At 34.8% G+C, this 21,975-nt stretch overlaps 1 protein-coding gene across 1 annotated transcript; it reads left to right on the forward strand.

The window, feature by feature from the left end:
• Nucleotides 1–2,906: 2,906 nt before the first annotated feature.
• On the forward strand, nucleotides 2,907–13,431 carry LOC124371508. The gene is made up of 7 exons (XM_046829860.1): nucleotides 2,907–3,047; nucleotides 4,138–4,283; nucleotides 5,242–5,521; nucleotides 9,647–9,748; nucleotides 10,153–10,433; nucleotides 12,119–12,384; nucleotides 13,272–13,431. Exons 1-7 carry the CDS (start codon nucleotides 2,907–2,909, stop codon nucleotides 13,427–13,429), a joined length of 1,374 nt encoding a protein of 457 aa, XP_046685816.1. The 3' UTR covers nucleotides 13,430–13,431.
• The last annotated feature ends 8,544 nt before the right edge of the window (nucleotides 13,432–21,975 follow it).

The raw sequence follows: 21,975 nt of genomic DNA on the forward strand, positions 1-21,975 counted from the left end.
ATCAGTTATTACCCATTCCTATCCATTTGTGTAATAACCATTAAAGATATTGGGTTATCGGAAGAGGTAGACAAATATTACGTACAATTCAAACATGTTTTCAAAAACGATTAATTTCCGTGCATTGGGCAAGAACCAACAGTCATGTCGTGTAGCCTACATACAGACGGATCGAGGTGAATTAATATGATATAAATGTGGTTCTTACAACTGTTACAGCTATTCTAATTGATTTATTTTATAGAAATTATGTATATCAAATTTATTCATTCTTACTTGATAACTTTTCTTCGCATACAAGTATTTGAACATATGCTGGCGTACTGTGTGTCGGTTATGTCTTTGTTAAATGTTGTGTAAAGTGTGATTGAAATTATTCAACTGTGTAAGTGGAAATTTGGATATTCTATTTTCCAGGTAAATAACATTATCTTGATAACTATGATATTGCCCCTAATAACTTACATTTATTACTAGATTTAATATAAATTATTTTGTTATATATTAAAGCTACACTCTTAGTTATATTTACATTCAGTGCATAGAATCAATAAAAATTCAAGCAACTCTCAATCTGGCAGGTCTTAGCAAACTTTCTATATTAGTCGTTTATAACAACAGATAGTAACCGAGTACATAAATTCATTTCTAATATAAGCTCAAATAATTAAACACAACTAGTAATTGTTATATCCTTTAGTAGACATAGTGTACCAGAAACACTACATACAGCACAATGGAGATTACCTCTAGAACCATTAAAATATGCATTCCTTATTAAATTGGTAAGCAACGGTTGAGTACTTTACCGGTTGATTTACTTGATGTATTATCAAAGCGCTATACTGTGCAGTATTAATGGAACACCAGTGGCAAATTGCAATCATCAGTTTTACGTAAAGTTCAGATTACCTTATACCTAGTCGATTATTCAATATGTTCATTAAAGTGTGAAATAAGCAAAAATATATTATTTAAGTTTTAAACAGAAAAAAAAACAATAATGAAAATCCATCCCTGAGGATAACAGAAGTCTAGAGAGATATACTTGAATTAATTAGTAAACAAATAAAGATATCTTATTAAACTGTACACATAACAATAAAAGAAAGCAAAACACTTCTCTGACAGATATATAATCAAACACTTGTAGATAGGTCTTGTCTTTTATAGATATTATTTGTAATGAGTAAAATTATATATAAATAATACTTAGTAAACATGACAATAATAATATATATATGTATGTATGTATATATATATACCCGTGCAACAAACCATGTGTGGTTCTTGCAAAATTACGAAAAACTCTAAGGAATTCAAAAGTAGCGTTACTAGTTTAACATATCCCATCATTGGCAAAGTAAACTGTGACTCTAAAAATGTAATTTATCAAAGTAATTGTAAATTCTATAAACACGTGTACATTGGGCAAACAGCTAACCACATTAGAGTCAGAATAACAGGGCACAGATTTAATATTTTCATAAAGGCAAGGAGAAGCCATTGGCTCAACATGGTTTTTTATAGTATTATTTTACTTTCTGAAGATCTGGGTATAGAATCCCATGAAATTTAGAAGCTTTTTATCTTTGTTTTTATTTCAATAAGTGAATTTATATACATGGGGGTACACAATAGGTGCTGGGCTGACGCGTGCGTGTGCGTGCGTGCGCGCGCGCGCGTTTGTGTATGTGAGTGTGTGTTAGGCAAATATAATAATAATCTCTTTATTGCATTCTTTTAATAATTTTTACATCGTATCGCACTCGTCAATATTTTAAGCCAATTTACACGATTTCATCTACACATTCACACAACCTCATACTCACGATTCATACAATCATTCATACAATCGCATTGACCTCAGATCCAGCAATGTCAAAACTACCTGGCCTATCAACCGCAATCCCAAATTGCTAATACTAAAATATTAATACTTGATTTACTATTTAGTTAGCCTTTGTAATATTTTAACATTGCTCGAGTTTTTCTCTAAATAAAGATGGAAATACAGCCCAGTGTACATTTAGTAATGAAAAGAGAATTACTGTACAAAATAGGCTAGCAATAAGTTAAATAACTTATCAAACATTGAGTACCAGGTGTGTGGTGCCGGAAGTGAATTATCATACTTATATCATTTACCAGTCAAGAAACTAGTATATCGAAGTTAATAATTATTTATATCGTGCGCCATCCAAATACGTGAAAATTGAGAGTGAATCTTTCATAGAACTAAAATATTGAGTTATTATCAATACAGTATACAATAAAACTGATATCTTTGTTTAAGGCTTATTATTGACGATGCATACTTCAAAAGGATTTACAAGATTTCGAAAATTTTCAATCGTGACATTTTACAAACATATCAATGTTTTGAGATCTGGAATCTGTCCCCATCTTCAGCTGTCAAAACCTAAGATATAAGGTCGAGCACGAAAAAAAATATTAAAAAATCAACAACACCTGGTAAAGAACTCACCAAAGACAGCAAAAATTATAAAACTTAAATAAGAAATTCCAGCTCCAGCCAGGAGAATCACAAACTGTACGATTGCAAAACATAAGCGTATCGCAAAACAAATTGAATGGAGACAAGAAAAAAAATTAATATAGGCACATCACCTAGCGACACAGCACTTGAAGTAAACAAAAATGGGAAATGTTGTGAGAAGGGGAAAATGAGGTATAAATATAAGTCTGCTTTAAAAAGTCCGAATGCTGACGATAATTATTGACGATACGATGGAAAGAGGAGGGAATTCTATAAGTGACATGCTATAAGAGAGTTGGTTGGACTGTAATGTACAGGTTTCCAATACCATATAGGGAAAATCTTATGTACATTTTCATTTTAAAGGTATCTCCCCTCTGAAATTCCACTAAAAAATAAAGAAAACATGTTGTCGTACGTGATGAGTATGCTGTCACTTCTCCAGTTTCCGAGTTACCATCTGATAAAACCTTACTTGAGAACACAAGAAACTTCGCAGTTTCTGCAAGAGTTTGTAGACCTCAACATAACAGAGTTCATGTTACAGGTTAGTAAACTAATGTCTAAATATATGATTCGTTAAGTATTAATCACTCAAAGCTACACAGTTATGTCACACGGTAGAACAAACCAGTTCTCAATAATAACTACTAGGTTATAAACTGTTCATGTCCGCAATCAGTGCCATGAATTCCATGGCGAGTGATGGGACACTGGTTATAAGAAATTATGAGATAATGAGGAATGTGGGAATTGGGATTTGTGGAACCTGAGATAGAAGTCTGAAAATTCATATCAAAATATGTTTGTAGTTCGTTGCATTTTTGCACTATTCTAGATTTTGTGAGGGCATTATCGTGGGAAATTTGCTAAATAAATATTGATTTCATAGACAAAAAGGTTCTAAATTTACAAATACGATCTCATCCCTTCGTAACAGGATGGGAAAAGGATCAAACAAAATACCATAATTATTGTTTGTGAAAGATTTATTAACAATCCTAAAGTTGCTTTTTTATATTTTATAAACATTTTCTGAAAATAGTTGTTTTAATCAATCAATATTGAAGCTTTTACTGTTCGGTATGAAATATATTAAGGTGTTTCACCCGTCACTGATTCATACGCACATTCCAACTAAAAAATATAGGAACAGTAAAACCAAAACCAATAAAACTTATAACCCTTAACAGAACAGGTATAATAATTATAAACTTGATATAATCGCCATATGGTAGATGACGAATTATAGTACCTCACATATTCAATGAGCTAGGGTTTTTCATTCTCTACTCTACTGTATACCTTACGTTGAATCTTTACCAGATCATCACTCCATATGGTGACAAAAATACTCGCATGTACGTTAATCGCAGGCTCATCTCAATGATATTCGTATATTGTCAATGAAACATGTTGTTGGTCCCTTCATGTCCGCATTCTGTTTCTTCTCATGAGACTAAATAAATTGCTATGTTAATGAATTTATTTATTCAAGTTCTTAAACAGTTTCCGCTTCATACACACCCGACTTCCTCTTTAGGTGGACGCCGTAGTAAGCAATAAAAAGGTTTAATTTACAATAGTCAGACCAGTTAAATGCAACACTACTTACCTTTGATGTTTTAACTGCATAGGTAATGCCAACTTGCGCAGAAATATTCTACGAGTGTCAATGGCACGGTAGCAATGTGAACTGTTGCGAGATATTCGAACTGCAGAGGACGGAGCAAGGATACTGTTGGTCTTTCAATTCATTGACATCAGAAGCTACGTCACACTGGTTAGTACTTTGATGTACTGTTAATTTGTTGTGATGTAAGTAACAGTTTCGAGATTGTGAAAAAATAGTGTTAAGGGAAACTGAAAATTGGAAGTATGGTTTAATGTGAATGTTGAGTTAAGCTCTATTTCACCTACCGCTTAGCGCAGCTCTGAAAATGGTACTTGTAGAGGTTGACTCCTGGAATCGAAAGTCAACGTATGTCTGAAGAGATCCGTGAAAATTCGGTGACGAAGACTTTTAAAATAAACTTTATTCATCGTTTTGCCATCAGAACCCAGGCTACAGAGGAGCTTAGTGTAATTGCTCAGCAGGTATCCAATGTAATCTGTATGAAGAGGTATTCTCATTGTCTCATCAGGTGCACAATTGAATGATGCATTAGACACGATCACATAACACGGTCTAGCAACATCACGTAGCTATGGTGGGAAGGGTTGATTTAATGCTAATGATGAGTTAAGTTTTATTTCATATTCCGATAAGTGGAGTATCTGAAATCTGTCACTGGTACAGACTGACTCCTGGAATTAGGAGTATACGTCTGTCTGCATAGATTCATAAAATTTGGTGTTGAAGATTTTCAAGATCCTTGGATCGTTTGACGTCACAGACATCATAGGCTACAAATGAGTTTAGTCTGGTTGACCAGCGTATTCCTTGCATGGTTTCACCATTAGATACGTCTAACATGTTACGACAGGTTTCATTGAACGATTCATTGTATGACGTATCCCTGCCTTGTCATAGATAACGCTATTGAAGTTCATCATTCAGGGCATATTAATATAAAACTGTGTTCAGCTACTTATCAAAAATATTTTCTAATCACGAGAATCAAATTCCCGGTGTGCTAAATGGCCAAATTAAATACGGCAAATGTTAAATCTACCAATATATAAGAATAACAATGAAGGCTGATATTACTGAACAATTGTACTAATTAATTGTGTTACAGTCCACTATCCGAAGTGTTGGAGAACGAAGGTATGGTGGAGGAGGACGATGATGAGCGGCTGGAGTGTGAACTGAGACGAACCACCGGTATCAGCGGTGGCTCTGGACTGCAGATCTACTTGCGGCCTACGGACCCTCGACACAACATCGGCTATAGGGCGCAGCGGGTCGTCAATGGTGTCTCAGTTACGTCCATTTCATACTTCAATTCTGTAGACGTTTATGTTGATGAGCATGACCATTTGTGGATAAGCTGGTCCTCCTTCCTCTTTTCCAAGAACGTAGCTAGGAAATAGTTGGGAGGGGGTCCAAACAACTTATATTTTCCCGTAGTGGACAGAGAGGCCTCCATTTTGTTCCATAGAAAGTTCTTGACCTGTTTCTCTGTTGAGAACGATCTTTCAGCAGTACATTTCAGTAATTAAAAAAAATTGAAAAGTTGGGGGGAGGATCAGGATCCCTTGGACCCCCTCGCTACCTACGTCTTCTTTCGATTGGACGTGCGGGAAATAAGTGATCTAGATTTGATGATTAAAATATATTGTTAAATAGGACGTGCACAAATGATCATACTTACAAGGAATTTGGGAAATTACGGGGAATTACAACTCTTCATTCTATTTCTGTGGTTAGTGAGATTTTATTTTTAATACTGAATATTTATCGGGATAAATGTACGTTTTCCCACAAATATAGGTTCATAAATCATTTGCATAAAAGACAGTTTTAGTTTCATTATCACTCATTTCCAATCTGAGAATCTTGTGTCATTGACATGGGGTTCATATAGCAAAACGTTTTTTCATGTTTGTACCAAGGTCTTGTCGATTATAGTACTAGTCCTAGCCGTTGGATCACGCTGTGAGGAGTTGCTATAATGAGACTTCCGCTTTTTATCTCTATGTTTCTATTTTGACTTCATTGGATAGACGTATTTGGATAACATATAAACATTCGATTACCCAATTAAGAATTATCCATGAATTTTCTAAATTACAGATGGATTTTGACTCAGAAATTTCGATATTGTTAACTATTTCTAAGGCAAATATTCGTATTTTTCAACCCACAGGAAATACAGAAATAGCGAAAAAACATATTGATTGGATTTGTTCCGTAATCGAGTTTCTTACTATTAAATAATTTATACCACATCATCTTCGGTAGCACCGATAAGTTCATGGTGGAAGGTGCCAATTTGATACATTTACGATCTTAGATCCAAAAGATCTATCGAACAAACTTTTTCACTGCTCTTATCTAGACTATGTTTAGAAGAGTAGACTAAACCTATCGAATTACCCTTGCACTTCAGAATCTCAACATTTATGGTTAGTGATGTGCCGCTCCTGGACATCCATAAGGTTACCCAGATTTAAGTGGCAATACGGTTTTTGCTGTGCCCAGTGGTGGGTTCAACTGGAAGGTATAAACCAGCCAGAAGTGATCCCTGCTGGGAGATGACTGTTGGAGTTGGTGAGGTTCGTTCTCTAAATATCAGAGGTTCTTGCTAGCCTCAAAAAGGGCTACCACCCCCTGCCTGCTTTGACTGGAGGGGCTGTTTCAGAGTTAGCCTCCCCTTCTTCCGGGGGGACATGACTGAGATTAGTGCCCTAATTCTTCCTCATGAGTAGAATAGGGGTTCAATAGGCGGTTCCTATCTCCTAATCTTTCCCATTCTGAATATCCTGTCACTCTGGAAGCAGCGCTAAGGTTCTTATAGGACTAAGTGGAATATTATACAGGGTGGTTATAAATTATTGTACACATTTTAAGATTGAATAAATAAATAACCAATCAACTTAAAAACATGGGAATTGTTTTATTAAATTGTAAATTTAAAACAGTTTTATATACTGACTGAAAATTAATAATTGTACACATTACAATAATTATAAAAAGTAGTTATAAAAAGAAAGTAAAAATGTCACTTAAACTGTGGGTGTAAGGTATGATTCTTCTTAATGACTTGTGTTGTGACATAGTCAGCTGGTCAACAATGGATCTTTCCACACCAGCTGTTAATTACAGTTGACTAAACAAACACTAAACTAACCTCAGTATCAAAATGGCTAGTGTGCAAGAAAAAGCAAGGTGTGTTCTTTGGTTTCATGAAAGCAGATCTGTAATAACTGTTCAAAGAAGGTTTCGTTTAGAGTATGGCCGCAATCCTCCGAGTAACAATTCTATAAAACGCTGGTATAGGCAGTTTGAACAGACGGGAAGTGTCCAACATAGAAAAGGTGCTGGTAGACCTCCAGTTTCTGAAGCTATTGTTGATCAAGTAAGAGAATTGTTTACGAGGAGCCCTGGCAAGTCTACTCGGCGTGCAAGTTTGGAATTAGGATTACCTCGATCAACAGTCTTAAAAATTTTGCACAAACACCTTAAGCTCCATCCATACAAAATTCAGTTATTACATGAACTAAAACCTAACGATAAACCTCGACGCTACGATTTTGCTGTTAGATTACTTGACCTCGAAGAACAAACAATAAACATTGGAGAAAGCAATTTCTTGAAAAAAGTAATTTTTTTCTGATGAAGCAACCTTTCATGTTTCTGGTAAGGTGAATAGACACAATTGTAGGATTTGGGGTACTGAAAATCATCATAATGTTCGAGAACAAGAAAGAGACAGCCCTAAAATAAACGTTTGGTGTGCATTGGCTATAGATGAAGTGATAGGACCCTTTTTCTTCGCAGAACCGACAGTCACTCTTTAGGTATACCTCGACATGCATGAACTTTTTGCAATACCGCAAATTGAGCATAGACAACCAAATGTTTACTGGCAGCAAGATGGTGCCCCTCCACATTGGGGTAAGATAGTACGTGACTACCTAAATGTATTCTCAGCCTTGTTAGGTTTAAAAAAAGTGTTTTAAAATGTTTGTCTAGGTAAATTTTAGTTATTTTGATTTGTAAATGTATTAAATTTTCTAATTTTAATATCCTGAATTTGTATATTTAACAGGAGTTGTCATGAAAAGCAAAGTTGCAACTTTGATGAACGCTTGCCAAATAAAGACATTATTTATTTTTATTTATTTATTTATAAATGACACGTTTCCTGGTCGTTGGATTGGACGGGATGGTCCAATTCCTTGGCCTCCACGTTCCCCAGACATTACACACTTAGTCTTTTTTTGTGGGGCTATGTCAAGGACAGAATATTCACCAAAAAAGTTCAAGATATTGAGGAACTCAAGAATAGAGTTCGAGAGGGTATTGGAAGCATAACTCCAGCAATGCTCAGAAACACATGGTATGAGGTTGAATTTGGACTACAAACTTTGCGTGCATACCTCGGAGAGCACGTGGGATTAGTTTAGTTTCCTTGTAAAAGTATGAGTAACAGTAATCTTTTTGTCCTTCATTGGTAATAAAACTGATTTAAATTTGCTATTTAATAAAACAATTTCCATGTTTTAAGTTGATTGGTTATTTATTTATTCAATCTTAAAATGTGTACAATAATTTATAACCACCCTGTATATATATATATATATATATATATATAATATATATATTATATAAATATATATATAATTGACCTAAGAGAACTGTACCGAATAGACGAAACACATGAGGTTGGATACAGCTGAGGTCGTAGTAATAAAGACACGATATGCAAAGTTTCCTTAAGTTATATGTAAAGCACCACTTCCAGATGTTAAAAATAAATAATGTATTGACACGTTGCCGCCAAATAGAGTTATATTGAACTAAATGACGACATAGGGGTGGGCCTAATGGTCTCAATGTTCTACGGAAATTTTGCATACGAGCTTAATAATAATACAACTTTAAAATTAACATCTCTTCACGTCGATGTCGACTCACAAGCGCGGGCGTCAGCACCTTAGCTCGACATTGCATTTGTAGTAGGAAAAAGTGAAGATTAGTAAAATAGAAGTCTTAGCCATTTATCGAGACAACTTAAGATTCATGACAACGTGGTCTCGTCAGAAGGACATCACCATACTATTATCAATATTAATCTGCCAAATAAAACATCAGCCAAGGTTAGTTACTTTACTATTAACAACTTTATATTACATTTAAAATTAGATGTATCGGATGAAAGGGCTAATTTATAATACGGAAATATAAATTTTACTTACGGACACGGGCCGCGAGATATTTCTCGGCAGCAGGATGGTTTACAAAGTTCCCGAAAGAAAATATTAATACGCGTGCCAATTAGGATATTAATCCGCCAAGAATCTAGTTCCAAGAACATCGGATGTAACTTATATTGACCAGTAACGAGTAACAGGGTTGCGAAAATATGTATTATATAAAATACAACTAAATAACGGACAGAAAAAAAAATGCTTAGTAGAGCGTAAAACCCTTTTTGTTGCAATAATGCCATAATAATATTGATATTTCTGTGACAGATCCTGGTACACATCTCGTACGAGTTACCTCTCGCGGGAACAGGAGTGTTCGCTTCCACAGCGAAGGGCGCACGCATAACTCTTGAAAAACAGAGACAAACGGTAATAATATTGATATTTCTGTGATAGATCCTGATACACACCTCGTACGAGTTACCTCTCGCGGGAACAGGCGTGTTCGATTCCACAGCGCACGCATAAGTTTTGAAAATATAGAAAAACGGTAATAATATTGATATTTCTGTGACAGATCCTGATACACACCTCGTACGAGTTACCTCTCGCGGGAACAGGAGTGTTCGCTTCCACAGCGAAGGGCGCACGCATAACTCTTGAAAATAGAGAAAAACGGTAATAATATTGATATTTCTGTGATAGATCCTGATACACACCTCGTACGAGTTACCTCTCGCGGGAACAGGCGTGTTCGCTTTCACAGCGAAGGGCGCGCGCATAAGTCTTGATAATAGAGAGAAACGGTAATAATATTGATATTTCTGTGACAGATCCTGATACACACCTCGTACGAGTTACCTCTCGCGGGAACAGGCGTGTTCGCTTCCACAGCGAAGGGCGCGCGCATAAGTCTGGGCATAGCCGCGGAGATAACTACGAGCAGTGACGGTATCCGCTCTCTCCCTGTGGACGACCGACACTGTCTCTTCCCCGACGAGGAGAAGCTGCACATCCGACACCATGTACACCCACAGCACATGTCTGGCCGAGTGTCGGTACAAGTACATCATGCTCATGTGCCGCTGCAAACTGTACTTCTTCGTCCTTCAAGGTTAGTTATTTTTTTAATTTGACTTAACTGACCCCCAAATTTGGGAGAGGGGGGGGGGATAAAAAATGTCATGCATAAAAAACTCTTAGTAAATCATTCTATCTTGTTTTAAATAGCTAACTATTTTCGTAATCCATGGTACACAGTAAAATCTCTTAAAACCAACAGAAATAGCACGAATTCCAAAGTACGAATCCATCAATGGAAAAGTGTTGTTTGGACTTTGTTTTGCAACAGTGATACAAATTTGATATATTGATAAACAAACTGTATCAGATTCCCTTAAAATAAATAACACGGTAGTTAGTTAAATGAAATGGTGGTATCAAAATGCTAAAGGTCATTTACAGCAAAATTTGATAATTGAAATTTATTTTTTGAAATCCAAAAATCTTTTCTGGAGTATAGAGGTCTTTTATCGAACTCATTTAGGTGCTAATACTTTTTTGAATAAAACCTAATAGTTTGTAGTTAAATGGTGGCTGACAATTTTTATCAGCACTATAATCAAATTTATGTAAAATTCCAGTAAAATTCTTACTGCTGAGGGACTAAATAAAATATTATCATAAATATAAAAATAGTAAGATTTTCTAAGCAATGTTTATAATTTCAGAGATGCACCTACCAGAATGTGGAGTACTCCATTTGACATGCATTGCAAAACACTCCAGTAAGTAAACTGTTAATTATCATTAGTTTATGCAAATATTGAGAAACGAATTTATGTCTTCACTTGAGATTTCTTCTAATAATAGTTGAAAATGTTTTCTCACAAAATATCCGTTTAATTTATTAAAAATATAGTAGATTCTCAATTTCAGTACAGTAATAATATTAAAATAGAGAATCTAATGTAATGTGATTGGAAAAATAAAGTTTGTAATGTACGGACGTTACTGTACTGCTTTGAAATCAGAATGGCATTCAGGGATTTATCCAGCAAAGAGCACCCTTAAATGGAACGAGTTTCACCTTCGAAGAGCATTTGGAATCATTGAAAACACGTTGAAAAACTTATGATTGGATGTACCATAAATTCTGAAACCTTCTTTAAAATTAAAATGAACAGTTTTATTATAATGAATCTTTGTTTGTGATTGATGTAATGAACCTATAATGATTGCTTACCTAAATTACATTGTTACTGATTAAGAATATTTTAATGATTAGAATTATTATCTAAATTTTGGAATGTATAATTAAAATATTTTGTATTTTTATTCATCATACATTCTGTCAATTACAGTTTTCTACTGACGCCTCATTTGATCATGTCTCTAAAACACATCAGAGTGGAATGAAGACTGTTATATAGATTTTTAATTGATAGTGTTGAAAATAATTTTGAAATTTAATATATTACTGGACGCCAATCTCTTAAGTACGGGACTTCCACTTTGCCCATTGCCAGCAATATAACAAAAACTTAGGATACAAGTACAAAACAGTAATACTCACATTACTGATAAGGATGCATACTCTAAGGTACGTAACGACAGATTTCCTTGCTGCTGCGGTTTTGCCGAAGTGTAATCAGCTGATTAACAAACATCAACACCGCAACAGGTCAACGCTCAACAGGTTGTCTTCGTTGTCTTCTTGCAGGCAAGTTCCGGTTCTACCGGCCGCCTCCTGACACTCCTGGAATTACTGACCGAGAGCTCATGGAGTCTCTGAACTGCAATTGTCTCGCTTCTTGCAGGCAAGTTCCGGTTCTACCGGCCGCCTCCTGACACTCCTGGAATTACTGACCGAGAGCTCATGGAGTCTCTGAACTGCAACTGTCTCGCTACCTGCTTCGACACAGTGTACGACATTCACCTGCAGCGCTCCATCCCTGAGGACCCAGCCAACCAGACAGCCTTCTCCCATGTAGACATCTACTACAGCAAGACAGGCTTTGTCCGATACCAGCGACACATCGTGTTCGAGTTCTACCAACTTATAGGTAGTAGGAAGTATGAAATTATAATGAAGTAGGGACTTATAGGGTAGTTGGAAGTAGGAAATTATAGGGTAGTAGGAACTAGGAACTTGTAGCGTAGTAGGAAGCAGAACTTATAGGGTAATAGGAAGCAGGAACTTATAGGATAGTATGAATTAGGAACTTATATGGTAGTAGGAAGTAGAAACTTAAAGTAGTAGGAAGTAGGAACTTAATAGGATAATAGTAAGTAAGAACTTATAGGGTAGTAGGAAGCAGGAACTTATAGAGTTGGTAGGAAGTAGGAACGTATAGGTAGTAAGAAGTAGGAACTATAGGGTAGTAGGAAGTAGGAACTTATAGGGTAGTAGGAAGTAAGAACTTATAGGATAATAAGAAGTAGGAACTTATAGATTAGTAGGAAGTAGGAACTTAAAGAGTAGTAAGAAGTAGGAACTTAAAGAGTAGTAAGAAGTAGGAACTTATAGGATAATAAGAAGTAGGAACTTATAGATTAGTAGGAAGTAGGAACTTAAAGAGCAGTAAGAAGTAGGAACTTATAGGATAATAGGAAGTAGGAACTTATAGGGTAGTAGGAAGTAGAAACTTATAGAGTAGTAGGAATTAGGGTGTGACTCAATGAAAACGGTTCGTCAACTTCAGCCCACTGTACCACAAAAATGGTTGGGTTTAATGATAACGTTTTAGTTTATCAATATCTAAAAAAATGTAAATTTAAGAATTTTAGAACTACTCCAGATTACACATAGGTTTAGTTACTAAAAAGTTATGATGTTATCTGTATAAATAATTTAAAACAATTTAAACACAATATTCATATTACTACTTAATATTATCTGCACTAATAATTAAATGTTTTGTTATTATTTAATTTATAATGCTATGTCCAGTTTCCCTTGGAGGAGTGGCTAACCTGTTTCTGGGATGCAGTCTTCTGAGCCTAATCGAGACCATTTACTGGATGTTGAAGATATTAGCAGTGACTCTTAAGACTAGTAGTGTAAAGAGTAAACTCATCAAAGTTCAACCTCTTAATTATTTAGAATAAGCTGCGCCATTTCTAATTGTAAAAATATTAAGTCAAAGTTTGAATAAAAAGTGCAGTTAATTGTCCAGTATGTTTATTTGCTTTCTGTTATCATTCGCCCTATTCTACCGTACAAGAGGACTGCAAGTAGATGAAATTAAGTTTTCTGTCTGTAAAAGTTATTACATATTAAATGTTTCAGCTTTTAATATGGTAATAATGAAATGTTTGAACAGGACGTTCTTTTAATTTTATACTATTAACATGAATAAAATAAAACAATTAACTGTTATAGTTAAATTAACCCGTACCAACCAGTGTAGCCATATTATTACAATAGTATCAGAGAACAACAATAGAATGTCTTGTTGGTCTGTAATGGTATGAACAGTATTTGTTCAAAATCCAGATTTCCCAGATTTTATACATGAGTCTGATAGTATATGGGCAGTAAGTAGCCAATGGTACTCCTACTTTTAAATAGTAGGATGAATAGTGAACACTGTATTGCCTGCTTGTCGGAGAGACAGTCATACAGGTAAGAAATTTCACCCAGCAGATTGAGAAACTGTACCTGACATTGATAAGGCTTCAATGGTGCTTAGCCAAATCTCACAGATTGGCATGCACCATCATAGAACCCATTCTTGACTATGAAGACTGGAAATTTAATTCAAAGTTTAAAGTGTACGACGCATCTTTCTCGAGGAATTTTACGGATATTCGTTAAGTCTCGGCCAAATACCATGGAGTGACATTCAGCATCATCTAACTTGACGAATTAGAATTAAAAACAAATTTTAAAGTTTATAGGTCAATGCGTTCTCTAAATATCGTGCGGAGGGACAAAGAGATTTTGAATTGTTCCAGCCCCTTCGCTAACGCTCAGCCAAATTATACTTTGTGAACAAAGTACAGCCTCTTATAAACATTTCGTTAACGCTATCTTCATCGTAAGGGGGTGCCGAGACAGAACAAGAATCACAGAGATGCCGAAAAGTGGGAAGAGAAGATTCCACGATCTACCACGTTTACCCATGCTTTTTGTGTGGTCGATAAATTTAACATCTATCAGATGCAAGACGTACAGAAAAAACTATTATTGTTTAATGAGTAGTTGAATTCTGTATTTATTTCAATGTGGAGTAACAAATGTGCCATTGATAATGTTGAGTTTAGCTCCATTTCACCTTCCACTTAGTGGAGCGTCAGAATTCTGACGCTGTCAGATACTTGACTCCTGTAATCTGGAGTCAAAGTCTAAAGAGATACAAAAAGGAAGGTGACGATGAAGTTCAAAAACGAATTATTTGCATACTTTTGACATGTACTACGACATGTACTACGTTTTGACACCTAGACTACGAAAAAAACTTTTCTGGTTTCACAGCAGCCATCTATAGTATTGGTCTTATAGTTATTACCTTATTTTTATTAATTAATTTTAAATATTAGCTTGGTTATTATTGTCAGAGTTTACTCTAATACAACAGGTTTAATTATTTTTGGTAATATATTTTACAATCAATTTTTATTTTGTTGACAACTAAATAGTGGTAAACAAACGAGATGGTAATCCATGACGTTTCTAGCAGCTAAAAATTGAGTACGAATTGTACGCAATATCTTCTCACAGATAATAAAAAAAGCAAAACTTAATTATTGTAACCTAGAGTTAACTAATTACTGTCGTAAGCTAAAACACTTTGTTTGTTTGGAGAGGTATGTTTTACTTTTCGAAACAATTTGTTCACAAGCGTTATGATTTGAAGCAATACATATACTACAATGAGTCCAGCTGATTCAATTGACAGTGTTAAAATGTAACCAAACATGATCAAGTAAGACCCTTTCAAGAAATTCTCAAGACAAAATTCAAAATTTTTAGTGACATAATAACTTATAGTTTTATTCTGTATACATAAAGGTAAGTTGAACAATAAACTGTAGGAGTAAGTCGGGCTAAATTATTAGCCCGATAAACATCTCATAGACAAATTGAATAGGCTGAGTTTGGATTAGCATTTTGAAGAACATGATTTTGTGTGGCTTTCTAAAGCTGCTCATTCATAATGATATTACTTTTTAAGTTACTATTAATAAGTTATTGAAGTTATGGTACTTTGGGATTATACCGACCACACCCAGACATGAATCGTTATTTCACATTTCGTTTCTACTGATTACTAGATTAGCGTAGAACAATATTTCGTCAATATAAAACAGGAATTGTCTTATCGCAAACCCCTCCCCATCCTCAGACAGAGGTCAAAGTCGAGCGTCTAGTAGATAACGTGATTGCAGAGTCTCGCCGCCCGTTCAGCTGGTGCATCGCTTTGTTGTACTTCCGTGTTTTACCTCTACATTTCTCCAAACACAAAAATTCAACAAAAACAAACATTTACCAAACTAAACTCTTTATTTAAAAAACACTCAAAACTTGTTTTTATTCTTGATCACATTCCGCCACCCAAAATGCGAGTGCCTCCGGCCATCAGCGCGGGCTTCGGCAGCACCTTCGGTGCTGCCCCGCGCTGATGTCGACGAAAGAAAAACATCCCTCGAGATAGTACCTATCAGTAAAATATCAAATTCTAGAGGGGCTAATCAGAAATATAAATTGAATTGTAATGGAAAGGTAATTATGTACCGTGCAAATCACGTGATGCCGCGCGGCCTGCCGTAATCAGGATTCTCGAGAAAGATAAGATAACAGCGACAACAATACCGATCACAATACCTGGAAATGCTTGTAAGTTTGTAATTTTGTAATTGAAGAGTTGTTTTTTTCGTTCTATCATGTTTGTTTCTATAAATTTCTATTTTTGTGTTCTTCATACTGGTGTGGTCGGTATAATCCCAAAGTACCGAAGTTATAATCATAGTCACAAAATACGTTCACTTAAATGGGTTTTTTTACATAAGTAACAACATGCGTAATAGCCGCAACAAGTACCAATCACAGTCATAGTGCTGAACTAAAATATATCTCTAATTAATATATGCTTAAAGCAAGGATTGTGTTAACGATGGCTGTGATGAGAAAATCGTATTATTATTACATTGAATAATCACAAATACATTACATTTCAGAGCGTTGAATGGACATTGGAACCTTATCTTCTATGTCTAGTTTTTACACGATTTCCAAGATTTCATGTCGTCTCTACATGTAAGAAAAGGCGTCTTAGAATATTCGGTACTTTGGTGTTTTCCGGAGGTCACTCTGTCCCTACCTACTACTTGTATTACGTGATATAAGTAGTTCTTTTTAGAGCAGGTTATAAATATGTTACTAGTAGTAAAAAAGTTACAGCTAACCTTTACGAGCACTTTCATGATCTGAGTTTGAATTTGGGTATTATCTCGAGGGACGTTTTTTTCGCCAGAAATGCGGGGCTACCAATCATGTTCCAGATCTTCCAACGTGGTCTGACGTCGGAAAAAGTGGAGAATCTGGGACGTGGCAGACCGTACAGGCTGTTCAATAAAAGTGTTCCAATACTTTGGGCTTTTGTTCTACACATAAATGAGTAAAAAGTCTATATGAAGGTGTGACCTTAAACCTCTTGTTTCCTGTCTATCTGTCTGTATGTGGTTTTTATCAAAACAATTATATCTTTTGAACCTGTTAAGATAAAGTTATAATACTTGTGAATTGTATTAAGGTTTGGTAGATGTTATTGAAAATAAAATATCAACAAAATCCTTTCACCCCTTTTTAAAATGGCGGGCGTTTAATTATTCAATCAAAATAACTCAAAACCGAGTAACGTCTGCCATTTTGAAACGGGTAAAAAGAATTTTGTTAATATTTTGTTTTCAGAAAAGTCTGCCAAAGGTTAGTACAATTCTCAATTGTCAAAAGTTTATCTCAACTGGTTCAAAATATATAATTTTTTAATCAATAAAACACATACAGACAGATAACTAAAGGTTCTAAGACATACCTTAATATGCACATTTTTGCTCATCTCTATGTGTAGAACAAAAGCCCTAAGTATTGGAACACTTTTACGGAACACTCTGTATATCGGTACTTTGTATGGGTACAAAGCAGACCATGGATCGGTATTTTCTTCTCAGGCGAGGGGAAAGTACTGATTAGCCATCAGTGTGGACTTCTGGCTGTAAAAGAAAATCGTCTTTGAGATAAGTATCTACATTGAAGCTCAGTTCGCGTGAATTCTCGTAATTGTTAACTTTCTATTTATAGCACATACGTGTGTATGTACTTACTTACATAGCCTAAAAACTATTAGTAGGTAGTTACTGTATGCCTACGGATAATACCAATGCATGAAAATATGAAACCAAAAATATAATACCAAAATATAATACCAAAAATATGAAATCATTTGGTAATATTTCTGTCTATGTTTTCACACCTTATGTAACTAAAAAGATTTCGAGATGATGTTTTGTTTTTTTGAAACAAGTACGATAGAAATTTAGTAACTTCAGGATAGCAGCTACTCATAAATCTACCTTTTTGTAGTACCATGCTAGAGAGGATGTTTCTATAAAATATCAATTATTTTCTCTACATTTTGTCATGTTTTAGAGACCCAAAGGCTTCCAGTATGGGGGATAGAAATCCGGTAAGTTTAGATAACAATATATATATTATAATATACATATGTGTGCTACAGTACACTATATAACTAACCTACTAGTGAATTTAAATTGTCCAGTTAAAAAATAGAAAATTCACATTCACTCACCATTCTTATAACGTGCAATTCTATAACGTTCAATATTCTATAACGATTTGGGTGGTGTGACCGGTTGGATGAACCGGCATACTTTGAGATTATATTCCCATGATGGGTGATGGGGTGTTTTTCAAACTATTCAGTTTTCATTATTTTTTAATAAATTAGATCAATTCATGCTATTTTTTTCATATCCCTCAACACAGATTAGTAACGAGTTGTAATTCACCTTTATTTTTTCTTCATGTTTTTGTATGTATTTTTATGTAACGCGACCGATTTGGGGATTAATTGGTATCCGCTGCCACCACCGGATGATTCCGGAAAAAGAAATAAAGTTTGTGCAACAACGTTTGAATTTTAAAAACACTGTTTATTAAAGATTAATTTATAGAAATCACACAATTTACATTGGTTAAAAAGGGGAGAGCACTTCTGAATTATATAAAGTATCGAATTACATTATTGAAAGAATTTAGAAAAGTTTTAAAATAGGGCAACAGAGAGTTACATGTCTACGAGTCTGAGGCCTGAACTAGACTAGCTTCCCAGCACACGCAGGTGCTGACTCTGCATTGTCAGCAGTCTTACTGCTGACCTCCTCAACAGTGCTGTACACTTTACAATTATTATGTCTTTAGTTAAATTTTACTAAATGAATGAAATTTTTATAAAACCAAATAAAGCATAATTTCTTGAATTATTGTTAATATTGGGTTCGGGTCGTTACATCACCCTCTCCTCTGGAAAAGATGTGTCATAGGATTAAAGTGATGGCACATCTTGAATCTATTACATTCGTATAATAATGACTTATTTGTAACTTAAAAATGTTTTCTTTTCTTTGAAGTGTTTCCCCAAATTATTAATACATATTTCTAATCTAAATTTACATAACCATGATACTATTAAGATTTAGGATTATTACTAATATACAATATTTCTTTTCAGAGTCACAAGCCGGTCAGAGTCTTTTGATTTGTCACTTTAAATATTTTAAAAATGTTCACATTTTTTTCCACTACTTAATCATGAGGGGGGGTCATCCGAACAAAGGAGGCTTCGTGGATGATCTCTGCTAATGGAGTTCCTTCCTCCACCCTCACCGTCAGTTGGCTCTGGTCTGGGCCGCTTGTGCTCTGAGTTTGTCTTTGCTGCCGACTGGTCGTGCAAAGGCGTCTTACTCTCCTATGACATATAAAAACTACGAGCAGTATACAATTTAAACTTACAACTACATACATGACAATAAAATTATAATTCTTATTTACATTAATGACGACAGGTCGGTTTATATTAGATCCTTGCAATAATGAATTTAGTCCTATTTTCTATATGATCATCAATTAGATTCTTTTTTATATCTTTTATTTAGCGTTTTTTCAAAAGTTAAGTTATTGTTTAATAATATAAGAGCGGTTTCATTCGGCTGCAATATGTTTATTTTCGGTATATGAAGGTGCGTAATATTTCTTTTATAAACTATATTCCCTCTGATTCTTGAAAATATCTTACCACTTTTTCCAAAAATATCACACCTTGATACTTGTTTTATGATACCTGAGGTATTAACAACGACTTCTAAATAATCTTTTACAATGTCTGTTTTAATTACAGATGTATCATCTTCAATATTTCTAAAACAATTTAATATTACTTTGTAGGGTTCTGCAACACTATAAATCCAATCATTGCCATTTTGTAACCAAAACGGTGAATTTACATTCTCAGTTAGAACTCTGTTACACTTTTGAGTTACAGAACTTAATCCCATAAACAGTGAATAGATGCAACCATCGACTGTATGGTGTAGTACACTTATTGAATTTGGACAAATGTTAACATAACTGTGCCTACATTGAACATATTCATCTGAGGTGAGAGGTACATAGTACTGCCTATCTTTAGATATCAACAAGTAATCGTGTTCAATTTTCCAAACTAACCAATGTCTTAACCTAGGTTGATAAAGTGGTATCACTTCTATTTTATAGGTTTCAAATTGTCTATCAATTGAGCTTAATGGTACTGTAACAATCTGCTAGCTGGGTTAGCTAATGCTTGTGCTGTACAAAGATCATAATACAAAAATATATCTTCATCATTTACAGGAAACAATTAGTTTCAAATGAGATGGTATACTCTTTTCAATTTTATTCAAAACTTTTGTAAAATCATGTGGATTTAGTAATTTACTGCTTATCTTACCAGAATATATAAGTTCTAATGCTTGCCTAAACTCTACTACTCTTAGCTTAGCTTCATCAACAGTTTGACCTAAATGTCTTAACATTGTTGTAATTGCCATATGTTTTTGCTAAGGACTGATGCATCATTATATTCTGTTCATTGAAGTTTGTTAATGATGTTATTAACCTGTCGTTGGCTGTAGATAACTTAATCATTATCTCATGAATAGCTTTAGTGTTACTTACAATTCTAGAATTAATATCTTTCATCAAAGTTATTTGTGTATGACGCGAACTAACAACTGTACCACTTACTAACTTTAGTTCGTCTACCTTGGTATTTACATGTTCTAAATCTTCACTAGTCGGTACACCAAATAACCACTTTAATGCATAACCTCCTGCATTTATAAGTCCACGCTTATTTCTAGAATGTCCTACAGGTGGCAAAAGTTTTAATAAGTCAGTTATATCACTCTCATACTGTTCGATTCCTTCCTTCACTCTTATATATTCAAACTCGAAGTCTTCATCCCAGACGTTCACACTGATATTTTTAAACTGTTCTAATTCTACACATCTTTCTTTTAATGGTATCAGTTCATCAAGGATTTCCACTAGATCAAAGTCTAAAACGATTCTCCATTCATCTCCGGATATCACAGAGTCTTCTAGCTTCCTAAACACAACTCCTTGGCTCATTTCAGCTGCTTTGACCATCGTAATAATCATTAGTCCTGTAACAAAGGTTATACTTGACATCTATAATCTAACCTATCATTTATGTTATGCATATTCAATGTTGTTTAACTAACTTCTCCTTATTGTAATATAACACAATTGATCTTCTTAAAGTAACTCGATTTATCCTTTCACTTCTTACAACTTTTTTTCTTCTGGCCTTCTGTGTTAGTACTCTCAGTAATCTCATGTACTTGTGTGGATATACTCAGACAATTTTTAGTCTTTAGGGTACCCTTTTTTGTTTTCTCTCACACAACATTCAAACTCATTCAGCAACATTCGTTTCACATTTTCACTTCTGTCAAACTGATCATTTTCACTGCATTCGCTACTGAGTTGTAATCCTACAAGATGAAATTTCGAGAATACACAACAATTTCGGCTTTTTCTTACTTCTCTCATGATATAACACTTTACTTCTACATCATTATAGTACAACTTGTATGCTTCTATTTACAACTCAACTTCATAGTCTTCCAGTCTGGACGGCTTCCTCCTTTCCCTGACTGGTCTTTCATTGTTTCCTTCTTGAGCAGGTTGTAATCCACTCGGTCCGGCTTGCTCTGCTGCTTGGCTTGGTACTGTTGGATCTTCAACCTCCTCTTCTGCATCACTTGCTTCTTCTTCGAGGCTTACTCCTCTTCTTGCTTCCTTGCTAGGAACTTCTAGTGCTCCTTCATTTTCATTCCCATGGAATTCTTCTACGCTGTCTTCGCTTTCTTCTTCTTTGTTTTTCAGTTCAACTACTGGCTTGATTCTATTCACGTGCACTTTGACGTTTTTCCCTCTTATTCTTAAAACTACATTTAACTCAGATACGATTTCTACTATTTTGTATGGACCTTTCCATAACTGTGAGAGTTTTTTAACTCTGCCCTTTTTTATGTGTGGTACATGCAGGTACACTAACTGTCCGACA

This window comes from Homalodisca vitripennis, unplaced genomic scaffold, assembly GCF_021130785.1.
Source record: "Homalodisca vitripennis isolate AUS2020 unplaced genomic scaffold, UT_GWSS_2.1 ScUCBcl_1544;HRSCAF=5289, whole genome shotgun sequence".
In the NCBI taxonomy this organism is placed as follows: Eukaryota; Metazoa; Arthropoda; class Insecta; order Hemiptera; family Cicadellidae; genus Homalodisca; species Homalodisca vitripennis.